The sequence below is a fragment of the Erpetoichthys calabaricus genome, chromosome 10 (assembly GCF_900747795.2).
Source record: "Erpetoichthys calabaricus chromosome 10, fErpCal1.3, whole genome shotgun sequence".
Lineage (NCBI taxonomy): Eukaryota > Metazoa > Chordata > Cladistia > Polypteriformes > Polypteridae > Erpetoichthys > Erpetoichthys calabaricus.
In genome coordinates this window covers 66,995,441-67,015,767 of record NC_041403.2, presented here as the reverse complement: position 1 = coordinate 67,015,767, position 20,327 = coordinate 66,995,441, and the positions used below count along the sequence as shown (strand labels likewise).

At 38.0% G+C, this 20,327-nt stretch overlaps 1 protein-coding gene across 2 annotated transcripts in view; it reads left to right on the top strand.

The window, feature by feature from the left end:
• pde4dip (phosphodiesterase 4D interacting protein) overlaps positions 1–20,327 on the top strand; it is a 264,076-nt gene that overhangs the window by 148,683 nt on the left and 95,066 nt on the right. For both annotated transcript variants that reach the window (XM_051933237.1, XM_051933238.1), the window contains exons 7-9: positions 1,530–1,690; positions 3,095–3,251; positions 13,646–13,699. In XM_051933237.1, the coding sequence (XP_051789197.1) occupies positions 1,530–1,690; positions 3,095–3,251; positions 13,646–13,699 (372 nt within the window). The remainder of the gene's footprint in view (positions 1–1,529; positions 1,691–3,094; positions 3,252–13,645; positions 13,700–20,327) is intronic.

The following is a 20,327-nucleotide window of genomic DNA, read 5'->3' as shown; positions in this document are numbered from 1 at the left end:
GGCCAATCAAGAACAGGGATACCATGGTCCTTAAACCAGGTACTGGTAGCTTTGGCACTGTGTGCAGGTGCCAGGTCCTGTTGGAAAATGAAATCCGCATCTCCATAAAGTTCGTCAGCAGCAGGAAGCATGAAGTGCTCTAAAACTTCCTGGTAGACGGCTGCGTTGACCTTGGACCTCAGAAAACACAATGGACCAACACCAGCAGATGACATGGCACCCCAAACCATCACTGACTGTGGAAACTTTACACTGGACCTCACGCAACGTGGATTCTGTGCCTCTCCTCTCTTCCTCCAGACTCTGGGACCTTGATTTCCAAAGGAAATGCAAAATTTACTTTCATCAGAGAACATAACTTTGGACCACTCAGCAGCAGTCCAGTCTTTTTTGTCTTTAGCCCAGGCGAGACACTTCTGACGCTGTCTCTTGTTCAAGAGTGGTTTGACACAAGGAATGCGACAGCTGAAACCCATGTCTTGCATACATCTGTGCATGGTGGTTCTTGAAGCACTGACTCTAGCTGCAGTCCACTCTTTGTGAATCTCCCCAACATTTTTGAATGGTTTTTGTTTCACAATCCTCTCCAGGGTGCGGTTATCCCTATTGCTTGTACACTTTTTTCTACCACATCTTGTCCTTCCCTTCGCCTCTCTATTAATGTGCTTGGACACAGAGCTCTGTGAACAGCCAGCCTCTTTAGCAATGACCTTTTGTGTCTTGCCCTCCTTGTGCAAGGTGTCAATGGTCGTCTTTTGGACAACTGTCAAGTCAGCAGTCTTCCCCATGATTGTGTAGCCTACAGAACTAGACTGAGAGACCATTTAAAGGCTTTTGCAGGTGTTTTGAGTTAATTAGCTGATTAGAGTGTGGCACCAGGTGTCTTCAATATTGAACCTTTTCACAATATTCTAATTTTCCGAGATACTGAATTTGGGACTTTCAGTAGTTGTCAGTTATAATCATCAACATTAAAAGAAATATACATTTGAAATAAATCAGTCTGTGTGTAATGAATGAATCTAATATACAAGTTTCACTTTTTGAATGGAATTACTGAAATAAATCAACTTTGTCATGATATTCTAATTTTATGACCAGCACCTGTACTTACCCTTACACCTCTGCATCTCCTTACTCTACTATTTAGAACCTGTCAAGGCTGAGTAGAACAGATTTACTTCTGAATTTAAAATATCACACAATATACTGCAAATAAAAAACGATAGTTTATATAAAAACATTAAATACAATAAGGATTATTTTGTCTTGCTGTTCTTAACCACTAAACAGCTTGAATTTAAAAATAAACACATGGTACCCTGATTAGCAATGGTTTCTGCCCAATGATGCTGGGATTATTTCTGGTGAATGGCAAGCATCTTTTATTTTCAATCCCATAAAAGATATAACAACATACAGAGAAGCCTATCTTTTATGACCAATAAGGTTTCTAGAAATGTTTTCTTGAAATTAAATTAATCACAATATATATACAATGATTTAAACTTATTTTTTTGCATTCCTAGGAAGCCAAGCTAGCAAAGAAGGAGGCAGAAAAAATGGCAACTCATGCAGAAGCAGAGACTCTTCGCTGCCAAAACCTAGAGAAAAGACTGAAGGACTTTGAAAAAGAGAGTGAAGCTCACCAAAGCCTGAAGGACCAACAATTCTTTTCTGAAAAAGAAAGGTACAACACATACTATTTTGATAAAAGGTAAAAAAATCAAAAATGCCACACAGCCCCTTGCCATCTAGCCTTGTTAGCTCAAGGGTATAAAAAAATGAACACTACCAAAACTAGTACAAATAACACAGATGTTACCTCTGCTATGTTCTTGGAGATGAAGTCAAATCATGCCCTGGTCATTTGCTGTCTGACATTTATTTGCTCATACTTTCTGAATCTAGGTAGCAGAGGTAGATTTTCTTTAGGTTCTTGTTTTTTTTTTCTTTCACATCCCAAAAACATGAAGTTTAGGTTAACTGGATGAGTATGTGTGTGTGTGTGTATGACTGTGCTTTGTACCCCACCCAGAGGTGGTTTGTGTCTTGCTCCTAAAGCTGCTGGGACAGTCTGCAACTTCTGGCAATTTGTTGTACTGACTTGTAATGAGAGAAGTGTCAAATGAAATAAAAAAAAATCTAGCTGGAGTCATAACCAAATGTCTCACTGATCTGTCATCAAGAATGGAATCACAAACTAAAAACTGAAAAGCCTAAATACCATAAGCAAGTTTGTCACCTAGAAAAAAGTTTCACCACATTTTTTAAAATCTCCCTCAGATACTAGGAAGTGTGTGGATCTGACCTTTATACTCGTGACCCCTAATGACACGCACAACATGACCCTGGATGTCACTCATAGCAATGCAATAGCAACTGCCACAATAAAAGTGGCATCTTAGGTCAAACAAATTGTGTTAAAGCATAAATATAATTATTTTCTACTTTTTCAAGTATCTCTTTTGTTGCCAGCGGTTTAGACATTAATGGATGTGTGTTGAGTTATTTTGAAGGGACAGCAAATTTACACTGTTATACAAGCTGTACACTGACTACTTTACATTGTATCAAAGTGTCATATCTTTAGTGTTGTCCCATGAAAAGATATAATAAAATATTTACAAAAATGTGAGGGGTGTACTCACTTTTGTGAGATACTGTATGTGTGGGGTGCCCACTTAAATACTCTGAGCAATAAAGTCAAAATGCCCCTTTGGTATTTTCCGAGCAGTCAGAAAGTGCGGAGATGAATGGGGTTGCCAGACAAGGTACAACAGGAATTAAAATCTCCAGTATATAGATGTAGAGGAAAAATAAACTTTCCAAGAGTTCATGCAAAATTGTTCATCCTTTCATCAGCCTGCTCAATGGTCTTAAGACTGGAGTCTCCTTAAAATTCTTTTCCATTCTCCTGCCAGTAAATTTCACATATTAACAAATCTCTGCATGCAAAAGTTCTTTCTGTTGCTTCTCTACACTGAATCTGCTTTTTCTTGACTTTATCCCACTGAACACCGTTTATTATACATGTGGCAATTAGGTTTTTAATATCATCTGTTGTATTCACGATTTTTCTTTTTTGTTTAAGGGTGATTGAGCAGCTAACTCAGGCTCTGAAATCTAAAGAGGATCACATTGCTCAACTAACAGATGAGAACTGTATGCTTACTAATAGGATTGGTGGCCTGGAGGACCAAATCCAAGATCTAACAAATTCATTGCAGCAGAAAGAGAATGAAGCAGAGGTAAGGAGATCTGGGCAGCCTACATTCTAAATTTATTAAACAGAATTTAAAATTACTGCCTATAAGCTCTCTGCCTTTATTTAGCACCTTTCACTGTTATATAACACAATTGAGTTCAATTCAGTTTAGTCTTATTAGGTGAATTTAAACTTAAATTATTAAAAATATACAGTGGTGTGAAAAACTATTTGCCCCCTTCCTGATTTCTTATTCTTTTGCATGTTTGTCACACAAAATGTTTCTGATCATCAAACACATTTAACCATTAGTCAAATATAACAAAAGTAAACACAAAATGCAGTTTTTAAATGATGGTTTTTATTATTTAGGGAGAAAAAAAAATCCAAACCTACATTGCCCTGTGTGAAAAAGTAATTGCCCCCTTGTTAAAAAATAACCTAACTGTGGTGTATCACACCTGAGTTCAATTTCCGTAGCCACCCCCAGGCCTGATTACTGCCACACCTGTTTCAATCAAGAAATCACTTAAATAGGAGCTGCCTGACACAGAGAAGTAGACCAAAAGCTAGACATCATGCCAAGATCCAAAGAAATTCAGGAACAAATGAGAACAGAAGTAATTGAGATCTATCAGTCTGGTATAGGTTATAAAGCCATTTCTAAAGCTTTGGGACTCCAGCGAACCACAGTGAGAGCCATTATCCACAAATGGCAAAAACATGGAACAGTGGTGAACCTTCCCAGGAGTGGCCGGCTGACCAAAATTACCCCAAGAGCACAGAGACGACTCATCCAAGAGGTCACAAAAGACCCCAGGACAACGTCTAAAGAACTGCAGGCCTCACTTGCCTCAATTAAGGTCAGTGTTCACGACTCCACCATAAGAAAGAGACTGGGCAAAAAGGGCCTGCATGGCAGATTTCCAAGACGCAAACCACTGTTAAGCAAAAAGAACATTAGGGCTCGTCTCAATTTTGCTAAGAAACATCTCAATGATTGCCAAGACTTTTGGGAAAATACCTTGTGGACTGATGAGACAAAAGTTGAACTTTTTGGAAGGCAAATGTCCCGTTACATCTGGCGTAAAAGGAACACAGCATTTCAGAAAAAGAACATCATACCAACAGTAAAATATGGTGGTGGTAGTGTGATGGTCTGGGGTTGTTTTGCTGCTTCAGGACCTGGAAGGCTTGCTGTGATAGATGGAACCATGAATTCTACTGTCTACCAAAAAATCCTGAAGGAGAATGTCCGGCCATCTGTTCGTCAACTCAAGCTGAAGCGATCTTGGGTGCTGCAACAGGACAATGACCCAAAACACACCAGCAAATCCACCTCTGAATGGCTGAAGAAAAACAAAATGAAGACTTTGGAGTGGCCTAGTCAAAGTCCTGACCTGAATCCAATTGAGATGCTATGGCATGACCTTAAAAAGGCGGTTCATGCTAGAAAACCCTCAAATAAAGCTGAATTACAACAATTTTGCAAAGATGAGTGGGCCAAAATTCCTCCAGAGCGCTGTCAAAGACTCATTGCAAGTTATCGCAAACGCTTGATTGCACTTATTGCTGCTAAGGGTGGCCCAACCAGTTATTAGGTTCAGGGGGCAATTACTTTTTCACACAGGGCCATGTAGGTTTGGATTTTTTTTTCTCCCTAAATAATAAAAACCATCATGTACAAACTGCATTTTGTGTTTACTTGTGTTATATTTGACTAATGGTTAAATGTGTTTGATGATCAGAAACATTTTGTGTGACAAACATGCAAAAGAATAAGAAATCAGGAAGGGGGCAAATAGTTTTTCACACCACTGTAGTATGACTATAAAAGTGTTGAAATATAAACATCATGCAGTAAGTACAAAGAAGTATACAAATTCTGAAATTAAACACTCCTCAGGCAATGACAGTTTCAGTTGAATACAAGAAAATAGGCTCATCATGTGATCAAACATGCAAATGAAGTGCCCATCATGAACAGTAAGAAGAGAAAGAAAAATGGAAAGACTTGGAAAGATAGGCTGTCTTAAAAATTATTACAGTTGATAAACAAGCTATATGAAAAAATAAAGGGCCTCATTTGTGAAATGAGAGATGAATGAATTTGCATATAAAATATTAATATATGCATTTCCACATTAATCAAAAGCTTAGTAGCTCCAATCTCTTTAGGTATGAATGGATTTTATACATGCTCATGAGTGCAGTTGGTACATGCATAAATTACAAATGCAGCTAAATATCAGTTGTCATTTGCATAACTCATTATTTATAATTTATATAAATATTAATTCATATTGTGCTCTGCTATATTCACAATATTATGTGGATGCCTTTAAAAAGCGTAAGACTGGAGAGAGATCCAGGATATTTCAGCTGTCTATAAGCTGTATACCAACTGTTGAACTCCACAGAATAATTGCACTAATGCCTGATTACATCCATTTTCTCTGTGGTGGAAAATAGCAAGTGCTAGTAAAGGATGGGTTTAACAAAATGTGCCAACCTATCTATTATCTCCTGCGCCATAGACAGTATAGAGCATTAAGGCTCCATCTAATCTTGCTTTTTCATGCTTGAATAGGAAATGATGATTTAATTAATGTACAACTCATGTGTGGTGCAAAGTGTGTGTTGCTCAACATTGTGGGCCTACTTTTGTAGCCTTTCCATTGCCACTGATCTGGAATGAGCAACTGTATTGTAGATAAAAAGTACTAGCCAACCCGCGGCGTAGCATACACCACATAATTATTTATTGATGGGTGAACACTTCCTGAACAACACAGTTGTCCAAATGGGGTGGGTTTGAGAATACGACTGTTGAGTGTATGAAAAGATGGAACTCTGGAGAGAGCAACATACAATTGTCCGTGACTGAAAACTGGGTTTGGCAGATACAGGCATCTCGTTTTGAAAGTTTGTTCCTGTGCCTTATTAATTGTCACTACAAAGACCAATCTAACAGGAAATTGTCTGCGTGTAAAAGTAAAAGGCAAATTTGAATCTGATGGGGTCAGGGATATCCGGGGAATAAGGGCAGTTTGTGAGATAGGAGCTGCGATAGTTTTACACTCCAGTACATTGCGGTGAATGCTGGCAACAGTCCATCTAGTGCCATCACAGAGACTTCTTGCTGGCATGAGGTTTCTGAGAAGCATGACAACTGAACCTATTTTAATTTTGAGTTTATGCGGAGGCATGCCAGTGGGAGTAAGACTGTTAAGAAATTCTTCGGGGAATGAAACTTGATCTGCAGGATTGTCTGTGACGATGGAGGCAACGCTGGTGAAAGTTACTTCGTCGGTAGGGATAAGTTTCTGTACTTGTTCATTAAGGTGTAGCGAGTCTTCGTTGGTGACGCTTAATATAGCTCACGTACTGAGTTTTTCTGGAGTCACAGTTGAGAAACACTTTTTGAATGAGTTTTAAGCCCAGGGAAAAAAATGAACATTTGAAACATCCGTAATGTAATAAACCACCAAGAAAAGTAACATTGCAACAATGCACGCTACGAACCGATCGCTGTAAACAGAAGTGAAAACAAAATCAAGCCCGGTGCATTCTTTAACTGCTTTCTCTGCCTTATGCGTCCAGTCCCCTCTCTCTCGCGCGCCTGTGTGTGTGTGTATCTCTCTCTCGCACGCCTGTGTGTGTGTGTGTCTCTCTCGCGCGCCTGTGTGTGTGTGTGTCTCTCTCTCACACGTCTGTGTGTGTGTCTCTCTCTCACGCGCCTGTGTGTGTGTGTGTCTCTCTCGCGCGCCTGTATGTGTGTGTCTCTCGCGTGCCTGTGTGTGTGTGTGTGTGTGTCTCTCTTGCGCGCCTGTGTGTGTCGCTCTCTCTCTCTGGCTTGCTCGCTCACTGCACAGAGAATGCACAGGGAGAGACTGAACGCGTGCAAAAATCATCGGCGCACACGGCTGCTTAGTGAATTATTGTTGGTGGGTGGAGCTCTGTGAGTTGGTGGGCATGGCGCTGTCTTGCGTGCATCTTGCTTGCCATGGACGGTTTCTGAGAAGCATGACGACTGAACCTATTTTAATTTTGAGTTTATGCGGAGGCATGCCAGTGGGAGTAAGACTGTTAAGAAATTCTTCGGGGAATGAAACTTGATCTGCAGGATCGTCTGTGACGATGGAGGCAACGCTGGTGAAAGTTACTTCATCGGTAGGGATAAGTTTCAGTACTTTTTCATTACGGTGTAGCGAGTCTTCGTTGGTGATGCTTAATATAGCTCGCGTACTGAGTTGTTCCGGAGTCACAGTTGAAAAGTCGATGTCGCCATATAGTTGTTGAACGGGATCAGAAATAAAAGGAAAACAATGTGAAGGTAATGGACATGGGAAGAGTGTTAGAGTTGGCGGGCGGGGCTCTGTCGTGCGTGCCATGGTCAGCTGCTTAGTGAATTGTTGGTGGGCGGGGCTCTGTCTTGCGTGCGTCTTGCTTGCAATGTCTTGCGTACGTCTTGCTTGCCATGGACTTAGTGAATTATATATATAGACAGCCTAGTCAGTGCAATAAAAATAAAATGCTTTTTCTTTTTTCCAACTCAGCTAAAATAAGACGCTGTCTCAGTGTCTGGGTGTAGATGGGTGTGAATTTATGCAAATTGATTAACAACTTAAACATGCTGGCCCTTTGGGATTGATTTGGATTCATCAGCTTATACAGGTGATGAAATCTGTGTTCAATATTGCTTGCATGGATCCATCATGAGGTTTTAGCAGGACTGACCATCTCTTATGCACAAATATACTCATAAATTTACAAATGTTTCATGAATGAGACCCATTATGTGCTACCTTAGCATCAGTTGAAATAAGACACATACACTTGTTTTAAACACAGAGATTGATGAAGCTTCTCTAATATTGGTGGGCACATCATTCCAATGTTTGGGTGTACTATATAAAAAGGTCCTTCCTAGTTTTCTAGACTTACTAATGCTAGAATTAATTAAAACTGTTTTATAATTCCATAGGTTTCACTTTGGTCTTCCCCAGGTTGAGCAAATGCTGAATGAGAACTTACTTAGGGGTTACAGAGTTAGAAGATGTGTTTCTGGTAACATACTGTAGTTAATCAATCTACAATATATTGTTCTGACTGCTCAGCACTCTGTCAATAAAACCTGGTAAAAACAATTACATTGATACTAATAAAGCCACACTGGTGGCAAATAGGTTAGCTCCAAAGCTTTAGAGTCTGGGCTTCAAATACTAGTCTAGTCTGTCTGTGCCTGTTTGTGTTTACTTGGCTTCTCTGTGTATTTGGGTGTAATTCAGGTCAATTTTTTTCCTCCCACACCTCAAAGATACTTGTATTTGCTAAGAAAAGTGATATATATGCACAATAAACCTAGAAAAGCAAAGAGAGAACATTCAAACTACACAGAGGATATACCTGATTTTGATTACTGTCTATTAAAACTGTTTTGTTGATTTTAATTTATTTGAGTGTAAAATGTAAAAAAGTTAGAAGCACTATTAGTTAATGTGGCCTGTATGCTGTATTTATCTGATGAGACTGAAGACTAGCTTTATTCACCAGCTCTGGGCTGGATTCTGATGCCAGTAAGAGAATCAGAAAAGAAAAATGATTATCTGAACTGTCAGCTACCATTTTACCTCATTGTCTACAGTACATTTCGATATACAATACTCTCTTCTTAGTGCTGAGCATACTGTCTAATTCTGTAATTCTGTCTTATTTCTGCAGTGTATGCTGTTAAGTATCCCAGAAGTGTGATATCACCCTGTAATTTCCCCTGAAACCTAGTATTATATGATCATCTCTTGCATTGATACAGATGACAGCATAATTAACAAGGGCTGAATACCCTTGTCTATCAATGGCAAACATTAATATGTTGGTAAAGTGTGCCTTCCAGCTAAAGATATGGGCAGTCAAGCATGACTGCACATGCTCCCCCCACCCCCCATTCCATCACTTTAAGACCCTGCATGAGTTGCTTCCATTGTACGGATATGAAAACAATTGTAATTTTAAGGGATTTTTAGTGGCATTCACCATTTAGAGACAGTATATCAAATAAGTAATATTTTAGAAGGCTTTGGTATATCAAACAACTAATCTGTTCTTAAGCTGGATTTTGCTACAGTATTCCAAGGTGAAAAAATAAATGGCTTTACTCAAAGGTTTAATGATACAGCATGCAACATATTTGCATCTGTTGACTTTTTTGCTAACCTTCAGTAATACAGAGGATGAGTGGCTGCTTTGATGAGTACCTGGATTTTCACATCATATCAGTATATTCAAGAAAGCATGGTAACACTAAATCACTTTAGGGTAAAAACAATATATTTTCTTAATTAATCTGATTGAAATTAGCCCATCCGTAATCGTCTTTTAGTGAAGTGAATTTGTAAGGAATAGATTTACTTAGAGACTATGTTTATAAATATGATATGGTAAACCTAACACTTGATTTAGTCCAATGCAAGCTTTCTATTTTCTAACACTGTTATTTACATCTTTAATTCTGTTGCGCTGCCTTTGCTGTGCTACCTAAGACTCACATTGAAAGGCTAATTAACAGGATATTATATTATATACCACATTTTGTTGAGAATACATTATGGAGGCATTTCTTAGTTTAAAACCCACATGACTTTTCTTTCACCCTACAAAGTTTGCAAGCATAAAATCTACAGCCACACAGAGAAGCTTTCACAATGCCCCTGATACACAGAAAAAGCAAAGACGCCCAGCAACTGAACCCAGTACAGGCCAAATTGTATTTCATTATTGGATATATCCATATGGCCATATTGTTGTGCTTATTAAACCCCATTTAATATGCCCCATAGGGTATTTTCCAAAAGAAAGCAAGAATAAATATTTTGAACATATTATATTTAACAATAGACCAAACATTAATACATTCATAAATATAGCACTGCGGTGGGCTGGTGCCCTGCCCAGGGTTTGTTTCCTGCCTTGTGCCCTGTGTTGGCTGGGATTGGCTCCAGCAGACCCCCATGACCCTGTAGTTAGGATATAGTGGGTTGGATAATGGATGGATAAATACAGCATGCTAAATATTAAATTCTCATATAAAAATCGCAGTTGGAGATCACAATGCAAGAACCATCATTATTTTCCTTTGCATCTTCTCCAGCACTCCACAGGCATTAAAACATCTATCCATCCATCCATTTTCTAACCCGCTGAATCCGAACACAGGGTCACGGGCGTCTGCTGGAACCAATCCCAGCCAACACAGGGCGCAAGGCAGGAACCAATCCCAAGCAGGGCGCCAACCCACCGCAGCATTAAAACATTGTTTGTGAAATTTATATCTTCCAAAATATTACAGTATGGTCTCCAGTTTGTTCACTCATCAACCAACTTTTATGTTGGTTCCTGTAAATACATTATAGTCTCAAACTCAATTTTGTCACTGGATAAGAATGTCATGAGAGATTGAGGACTGCTAGATCCATCTATCATTTCCCTTCTCACCGATCTTTTAAAACTATGACAGTTGGAAATTTTTATTCAAGCTGTGTGACTCATGTTATACATTCTTAATTTAGAGGAGTCACTCTTCACAGAACAGTTATGAAATAAATCAATTTATATAGAGAGTAAAATGAACAATTAAACTACCAGATTAGCTCTACTACAAGATGACTAGGCCTCCATGAAGTAAGTTTTGCTGACAGGCTTGAAAACTTGTGTTATGTTTTGAATGTAGTTGTATTCGGAGACAATTTTAGATATTATATTGAGTGTAAAAAATGGAGGCTACAACGTACTGTATCTTCTTTATTCTTATTATAGTTCTCATAAGTTTTGTTAAGACTGAGATATAAAGCTTTTCAATTATAGTGAAGTTTATCGCTAAAATTGTAATGTCATATATTATTGTACCATAAAAGCAGCACTATTTAAGTGCTTTTCATTAAGAAATTACCAGTTTGTGAGTTGATTTGACAATGAGTAATAGTGAAGACCTTAGCTAAAATGAAAAATCCTAATAAACTATGAAAAAAACAAGTGAATTTAGTGTCTAGACTTTTGTTAAATACCTTGAAGCATTTTCCAATACCCTGTAACTAACTCGGCAATTACTTAAAACATTTTGTAATAGCAGGGTGATGTACTGTGTTGGCATAATTCATGCTGTTTTCTAAGCATTTTTTCTTCCAGAAGCACTCTTTTCTCTGTACTTATCAATTTAGTATGTACCAAAATAATTTCTATATAATTTTTCTAGAGTAGAACTAAAACTGCTTTACTGAGGAAGTGTTTTCAATGACACTTGCAAAAATGTGAAATGGAGTGCATTAAATGTCAAGCTATAAATCATTCCACCAGCAAGTGGCACTGTTGGGTGTAAGTGGTCTTCTACTGATTTCACAGATCAAAAAGAAGTTCTTTATTTAGTAAGAGAAGTCCCAAGTCCCACACGTCCAGAAATTTTTGTCATCTTACTAATGAATGCTATCTTGGGTATTGCCAAAAATGAATCAAAAAGGAAATGAATCAACAGGTGAGACAGCTAAATGCAATGCAGCTGAAATTTGTGGAGAGAGAACATTAAAGAAAAATTAGAAATGTTGAGAGCATTTGAGAAAAAAGAGAAGGATTGCAGAGCAAGGACAGGGCTACAAATAGATTGCAGGAATAATTCCTTCTTTTTTTTATTTTGGAGGTGTTTCCTCTGCCCCTAAAAGCAGGAAGTGTCTGGAATGATAGAAATTAAAATGAATACTGTATGTATATATCAGTATACAATATATGTTCTGCATAAATAAATGTATGTATATGTGTATACAGTGTGAGCCAAAATATTTTCCATGCCAAAACATAGGTCTACTTTTAATGAAAACCAGCAAGTTAAACATGCATGCTGTTTGACATCTTTTGGGGATGCCTACTTTTAATCAGCACATGTTTGTTGTAAGTTGTACCTGTGGATCATTCTTTGATAGAATTTGTAAGAGGTAGTGTATCATGTCCAACAAAACCTGCGTCACATGCTCTGGAGGAATCAATCTTTTCCTTGATGAACAGTTTGGGTTTTAGACATAAATATGCTTATGACACTTCATATAAGTGAGTATGACAGTTAAAATACATCACTAGGTACAGTGTAACAATGTTAACGTCAAGGTCAATTTATTTTTATAGTACCTTGTGTGCTCCTAACCTCTCTCTAAATACCCAAAGCGCTGTACATCATAATAAAATATAGCAATCTAACAATGCAAATTTAAAACAAGAAGAAGTAATATAATGAAAATGCATGCAAAAATAACATATTAAATGAAAAAGGAAGGTCACAGGAACATAGGAAAGCCTTAGAAAACAAATAGGCCTTGAGGCAGTAACAGAAAAAGTAGTCCTAATAAACAGAGACAGACTTTTCCAGAGTGGTGTGCAGATTCTGACAAGGCACAATCTCCCATTGATTTCAGGTGAGAATGGGGAATAGTCAAAAGTGATTGTCCTAAAGATCTTGAAGCTAATGCTGGATAAAGTAATGTAGTCAATTAACAATGAGCCAGACCATGTAGTGCCTTGTAAACCAAACACAAAACCCTAAGTTGAATTCTGCACCTCATAGGAAGCCAAAGGAGAGTAGCTAAAATTAATGAAATGCAATGCCTCTTCTTAGTACCACGGAGCATCCTAGCATCTGCATTCTGTACTAATTGTGTAGCCAAGGTAATGCTGACTGATTTAACACCCAAATAAGATAATAAAGGCGCAAACACCTATCTCAAAGAGAGAAGAGATTTGAGCGTGGAAATAAAACAAAAGAAATTATAAAGTAAAAAAAAAATACTGAATATGACATGTAATTTACAGGTTACATTTTAAGTGGAAAGAAAAACCATGACTGAATAAATACTGTAATTACATATGGTATAGAGTCAAAAATACCAATTACTATGTGTAATTATATATGGTATAGTGATTTTAACTCTGTGTAAAATAAAGATACTTATTTAATATTTCTAATTGTAACTGGAAAGGAATTCTATAAAGTTGGTGAAGACAAATAAAGTAAAGATCCTGAATTGAAATATCAATAAATAGGAACAAAAACAGAATACAAAGAACTATCATAAGAAAGAACCTAAGTTGGCTGCTATTAAGGAGTAATTTCAGCCACTTGCATTATTAGTTATTTGTGTTTAATCCAGTGCTAAATATCATTTTACGTAGTCTAGGTGTAACAAAATCTTACTTAATTGTCATCTGTTTTTTTATAGTTGTTTTTATACAAACTGGACTTAATCTTCCCTTAAATTGAACTAATTTTGTAAATGTGAGTTGAACTAATTTTATAAATGAACTCAGAATATATACTGTATATATAACCCTAAAAATATATGCAGTCCTTTTGTATGTATAATATGTTTCAGAACAGAATACCTGTATGCTTATTTGCAGTTTTTCCAAGATGAACTCAGCCGTGAAAAGCTGCGGATTCAGCAGGAGATGCAGGTATGTGCCCCATAAAAAAGAATGTGCCCAAAAGTATTACTTATAGTGGGCTTATCAGATATGAAATGCCCCCTACAGGGTAGTTCTGAGCACTTGCACTATCACTTGTATACAGTTTACATTATACACAGAACAACACTCTGGTTTTTCCTGCACATCTCAGAGATTTCTAGAAGTTTAGAAGTCTAAATTTTCCCCATGGAAGTGTCGGTGTGTACATGAATATCTGGTACTCAAACAAGGGTTTGTTCCAAACTTGTATCCAAGATTTTCCATCAACTTTGGATTTAAATATATGTTGTTGTAATATCATAGTTTTATTTTGGTCAAAGGAATCCAACTGCTTAATTACACATGTTCAAAATGACAAATTTCTTAAGTGTCTTTTTAAAGCACCAGTGATTAATCTGTATGGTTAAATAATTAAATCTGATTAGAATAAATATACATTAAAATTGTAATTGTAATTAGTACTAGATTTAAAAGTGAGTAATATTTTTTCTTATTCAGAGGTTCTGGAATAGCATACAGCTTAAAACAATATAACTCAGTAACCTGCCTTCTTTCAGAAAATTATTACAATAAACTAAAATGAATAACTGTTCTTTTAGTAATTAATAATAAAATCAGTCTTCAGTCTGCTTGAATAAAATAAACATTCTATGATTAAAGTGAAAGTAACATAAACAGTTTTCTGGACGGTATCATTGTTTTCCAGCCAGAAATCCATTACAAGACATTGTTAATAAATTCCATAAATGCATGTGTTTGACCTGATGTGTTTTAAAACACCTCTGTTCACTGTGAAGTTAAATAATAAATTAATAGTGATAAAATCCTCATTTTTAATAACACTTGAAGGAACTTTATGTAAATACTGGAATGCAATGACTGTATTTATAATTTAAGTATTGGTAGTTTTCAAATTTATTTACTTTAAAGGATAAGTTCAGTATTTTTCAAGTCAGTTATTTGTTCACAATCATAGCATATATTACTTTGCCATATGAAATTGCATTTTAAAATGAAACATATTTTATAAATTTAAAAAAATAACTACCGTTTCTTGCTTTTTATAATTGAGGTTAGGTGTACTGAAGTCCTGTTATTAACAAATGCTTTAAAACTTACAAAATAATGAGCTGGAAAATTAAAGCCCTGAATCACGAATTAAAGAGAAAGAAAGTATTCTCTCACCTAACAGTTCTAAACACTAAAATAGTATTTTTACAGGAGACCCACTTACTAAGCAAGGATCATTTCTAGCTGCAAAAAGACTGGACTGGCCAAATGTTCCATTCCAGCTTTACAAAGAAAACTAGAGGTGTGGGAATTCTCATACATAGAACAGTCTCATTTGTGGTATCAGATGTAGTATCTGATCCTGAAGAGAGATATGTGACTGTCATGGGCAATTTATTTAACTGTAAAGTGATTTTGATAAATGCTTATGCACCCAATGTCGATGATAGGGAATTCATGCAAAATGTACAGTATTTGCATCCATTCCCAATGTGAACACTGATAAAATTATAATGGCTTGGGACTTTAATTGTGTTTTAAATCAACTCTTAGATAGGTCTCCTGTCACAGGGGGGATGACATCTAACACTGCAAAGATAATTACACAGTTTTTAACTGACCACAACTTATCAGACCCTGTGGTAATGTGCCTTACTGGCATTACCTGTAATTAAATAAAATTAGTTAAGTGTCCTCTGCATGGTGTTGAGAGAGGCATTTGTTTGAGAAAAAAAAGGTTTAAAAAGTATAAAGAAAGGTAACTTGCCTTTTTTCTTTTTATATAATGCAGACAGACGTCTTCACTGACCATATTAGCACCTTTTGGGGAGCGTCGCGGCGGGTCTCGTGTAGACTGGAGAGACGGCCCTGCCATTGACAAGCCGGGATGGCATTGTCGGTCCTCCACTCCTGCGTGCGCCTCCCGCGACCTCATAACTAAAGGAGTAAAAGTGTGAAGCACCTTAATATTAGTTTACCGCGGTTTAGAAAAGGGATCCCATGTTTGTAGTTGTCTGGGCAGTAGCTCAGGGGAAGGACGTAAAAATGGAAAGTGCTTACTTTCACTGAAGTCAGAAGCGCAGTTTGTATCTCAAAAGCCGGCGCGCGCGCATAGCTGTGCTTGAACTCTTATAGTATTTTTGTAGGGCGGGAGACGCCACTTCTCGCAGACGCGTTCTCATCATTGCGTGCTTGCAGAGGGATTACGTAGGACAGTTTAATTGGTCGGCGCGAAGAAGGGAATCATGGCCTCTAGAGGGGGTTCCTTCTGACTAGATCGTCTTAGAGAAAGGTACTTGGTAGAACAGTGTTTTGAATTTACCAAGCATTACGGCTTGTGCCTTGCTTATTGTAAATATTTTTTCTTGTATACATATATATATATATATCCTCTTTAATAAAATCCCTGTGTGCGTCCAGGTGTCCGTGTGTGTGTGTCTTCTGGTGAAGTGCGCATGCGCAGGGCACGGTGTGATGCGCGATATTACTGTCAGAGAAAGTTAGAGGTATTTTACGGAAATACAAACCAGTATTACTACGAGAGGAAATTAAAGGAACACAATACAGTGACGCATATTACAGCCACATACAAGCCAGTATTACTGTCAGAGGAGATTAAAGGCATATTACCGATGCGCACGCCTGTGTTACCGCCAGAGAAAATTAAAGGTATACTACGGACGTACAAGACAGTATTACTGTCACAGAAAATTAAAGACACACAATACACGGCGGCAGCCCACGAAGAACGGTCAGCTCAGCAAGTAAACAACAAAAGAAAGGCTGAAAGAAACAAAAATACGACCAACAAAAAGAAAGAGGTCAAAGTCCCTTGCCATTTACTGTTCCTACTAATGTTTATGCACTACTGTTCTAGCGCCCATTATTGTAACGGGCTAAGTGACTAGTATATATATAAATTTCTCTGGATTAACTTTGGTGGAGGTATATATTGGGTTGTGGTTATTGGTGCACTGTTTATTTTGTATATACACTTTTTCTGTATTTTGAATATTTTTGTTTTGGTTAATCCTGTATACAGTACACTGTTTGAAGGAGCAGCTTCCTGACTTGGAGCACTGTGGAGGAAGACAGCTTCATTTTGGTTTGTGTATATATGGTTTTCACTAGTTTGTATGCAGTATTCTTTTTCATTTGGGACTTTCAGTCAACACTATAAATACTGTATATAGTCACTATTTTTGGGCTCCATTTACTTATTGTGTTTGTGTGTCCTTTGCGGTATTGGACTGTGTATTAATATATAAATTCCGCAGGACATTATTCTTGTTTTCTTTAAGTGCACCTGTAAATAAAACCACTTTATTTTTCAAAAAACCCAACCCTTTTTGTGGCCATGTCTCCCTGTCTTACACCATCATCCTGGTCACGCTCGGTCCCATATACTAGACACCTAGAGTGTAGGCTGGTGATTCCAATTCCCACTACATGGGGTGTCACAGACCCCTGGAGGTTTCTAAACCAAAACTCAAGAACATATTCCTTCTACTCACCAATGCATCATTGCTACTCAAGAATTACCCTAGGTTCTTGTCTATAAGCCGGACTCGTGTATAAGCCGGAGACCAAAAATCATACGAATTTTTAAAATAAAATCTTATCATAGATAAGCCGGACTCATGGATAAGCCGAACGTACTATAACCTATAACTAATAGAAGGGAGGGAGGTCAGTGGTCTCACTCGCACCCATTTAATTTCTTTAAGGGGGGAGAGAGTGTGAGATATTGGCGTCTCTCTCACTCCCCGCATGGCGCGGTTGGAGCGCGTTCTTTCTGCTCTGGGCATCGCCGAGTCAACACGCGCGCGTAGCGGTCATTTAAATTGTGATTTTATATGTAAGCATATTTAAATATATATCGCGGATTTTTTGCTGGTTCGCGGATTTCTGCGGACAATGGGTCTTTTAATTTCTGGTACATGCTTCCTCAGTTGGTTTGCCCAGTTGATTTCATACAAGGGACGCTATTGGCAGATGGCTGAGAAGCTAGATTGCTTACTTTTCTGTCTCTCTTGCGCTGACTATCTGTGATCCTGACGTATGGGGATTGAGCAGGGGGGCTGTTCGCACACCTAGACGATGCGGACGCTCGGACGCTCGTCTGAAAGATTATCTTCACGTTGCTATCTTTTGTAAAGCTGATTCCTGAAACGACATGCTGCACAGTGCTTCGCATACTTAAAAGCCCGAAGGGCACGTATTGATTTTTGACTGAAAAACAAACTCTGTCTCTGTCTCTGTCTCTCTCTCTCTTTCTCGCTCTCTCTCTCTCTCTCTCTCCCTGCTCCTGACGGAGGGGGTGTGAGCTGCCGCCTTCAACAGCTTTGTGCCGTGGTGCTTCGCATACCTAAAAGCCAAACAGCACCATTGATTTCTTTGCTAGAGATTGTTTTCTCTATCTATGTGACATTCTGTGCTCCTGACACACACTCCTTTGAAGAGGAAGATATGTTTGCATTCTTTTAATTGTGAGACAGAACTGTCATCTCTGTCTTGTCATGGAGCACAGTTTAAACTTTTGAAAAAGAGACAAATGTTTGTTTGCAGTGTTTGAATAACGTTCCTGTCTCTCTACAACCTCCTGTGTTTCTGCGCAAATCTGTGACCCAAGCATGACAATATAAAAATAACCATATAAACATATGGTTTCTACTTCGCGGATTTTGTTATTTCGCGGGTGGCTCTGGAACACAACCCCCGCGATGGAGGAGGGATTAATGTATAAGCCGGATTTATGTATAAGCCGATATTCTATTTTTTCATTTTCACAACTTTTTTCCTTAGATAAGCCGCGGCTTATAGACAAGAACTTAGGGTAATTATTTCCCTGTAGATAATAATTTCTTGCCTACTATTAAATCTTGCAAGTACGACGCTATTGTTATTTCCGACAATGCCCCTCTGATCTTGGAGCTAAAATCATTATGCCCCACATACTCATCTCGCAGATGGCATCTTAACCCATTTCTATTAGCAGATGAGAACTGTACAGACTTTATATCAAAACAAATCAGTTTCTTCCTAGAGACAAATGCATCCTCAGAGGTCTCCGCAGGAATACTCTGGGAAACTCTAAAGGCCTTCTTAAGAGGCCAGTTTATTTCATATCTTTCCCATAGAAATAAATTAGACACCAAGAAGGTATCAGAGCTAACCAGCGAAATAACTAAAATAGATCAAGAACATGCCAGGTGTCCAAGTGAGGCTCTTCATAGGAAAAGGCAGGCTCTGCATTCAGAGCTCAATCTCTTAACAACCAAAGAAACTGAACAACTCATTTTTAAATCAAGACATCATTACTATGAACACGGAGAGAAAGCTAATCAGCTCTTAGCTCAACAAATCCACAAACAAGAAGTTCGCAATGCAATCCCAGCAATCACCAACACAAACGGGGATAAAATCATTGACCATAAAAATATAATGCACATATTTAGAGACTACTATAAATCCTTATATTCTACTGAGTTTAGATAGATAGATAGATAGATAGATAGATAGATAGATAGATAGATAGATAGATAGATAGATAGATAGATAGATAGATAGATAGATAGATAGATAGATAGATAGATAGATAGATAGATTTAAAGAAGACAACACAAAATCTAATGCATTTCTGGATACATTACAGATAGCACAAATAGATACTTTTAGTGTAGAGGAACTGGATAAACCTCTGGCGCTATCAGAATTACTAGATGCTATAAAGTCACTTCAGAGCGGGAAAGCAGCAGGCCCTGATAGCTACCGCTTAGAATTAAGGCCAAAAAGTTCTATCTTGGTCTCATCAGACCAGAGAATCTTATTTCTCACCAGCTCAGAGTCCTTCAGGTGTCTTTTAGCAAACTCTATGCGGGCTGTCATGTGTCTTGCACTGAGGTATGTGTGGAGACAACCAGGCACTGCTCATCACTTGTCCAATACAGTCCCCACAGTGAAGCATGGCGGTCGCAGCATCATGCTGTGGTGGTGTTTTTCAGCTGCAGGGACAGGACGACTGGTTGCAATCGAGGGAAAGATGAATGCGGCCAAGTACAGGGATATCCTGGACAAAAACCTTCTCCAGAGTGCTAAGGACCTCAGACTGGGCCGAAGGTTTACCTTCCAACAAGACAATGACCCTAAGCACACAGCTAAAATAACGAAGGAGTGGCTTCACAACAACTCTGTGACTGTTCTTGAATGGCCCAGCCAGAGCCCTGACTTAAACCCAATTGAGCATCTCTGGAGAGACCTAAAAATGGCTGTCCACCAACGTTTACCATCCAAACTGACAGAACTGGAAAGGATCTGAAAGGAGGAATGGCAGAGGATCCCCAAATCCAGGTGTGAAAAACTTGTTGCATCTTTCCCAAGAAGACTCATGGCTGTATTAGTTCAAAAGGGTGCTTCTACTAAATACTGAGCAAAGGGTCTGAATACTTAGGACCATGTGATATTTCAGTTTTTCTTTTTTAATAAATCTGCAACAATTTCAAAAATTCTTTTTTTTGTCTGTCAATATGGGGTGCTGTGTGTACATTAATGAGGGAAAAAATTAATTTAAATGATTTTAGCAAATGGCTGCAATATGACAAAGAGT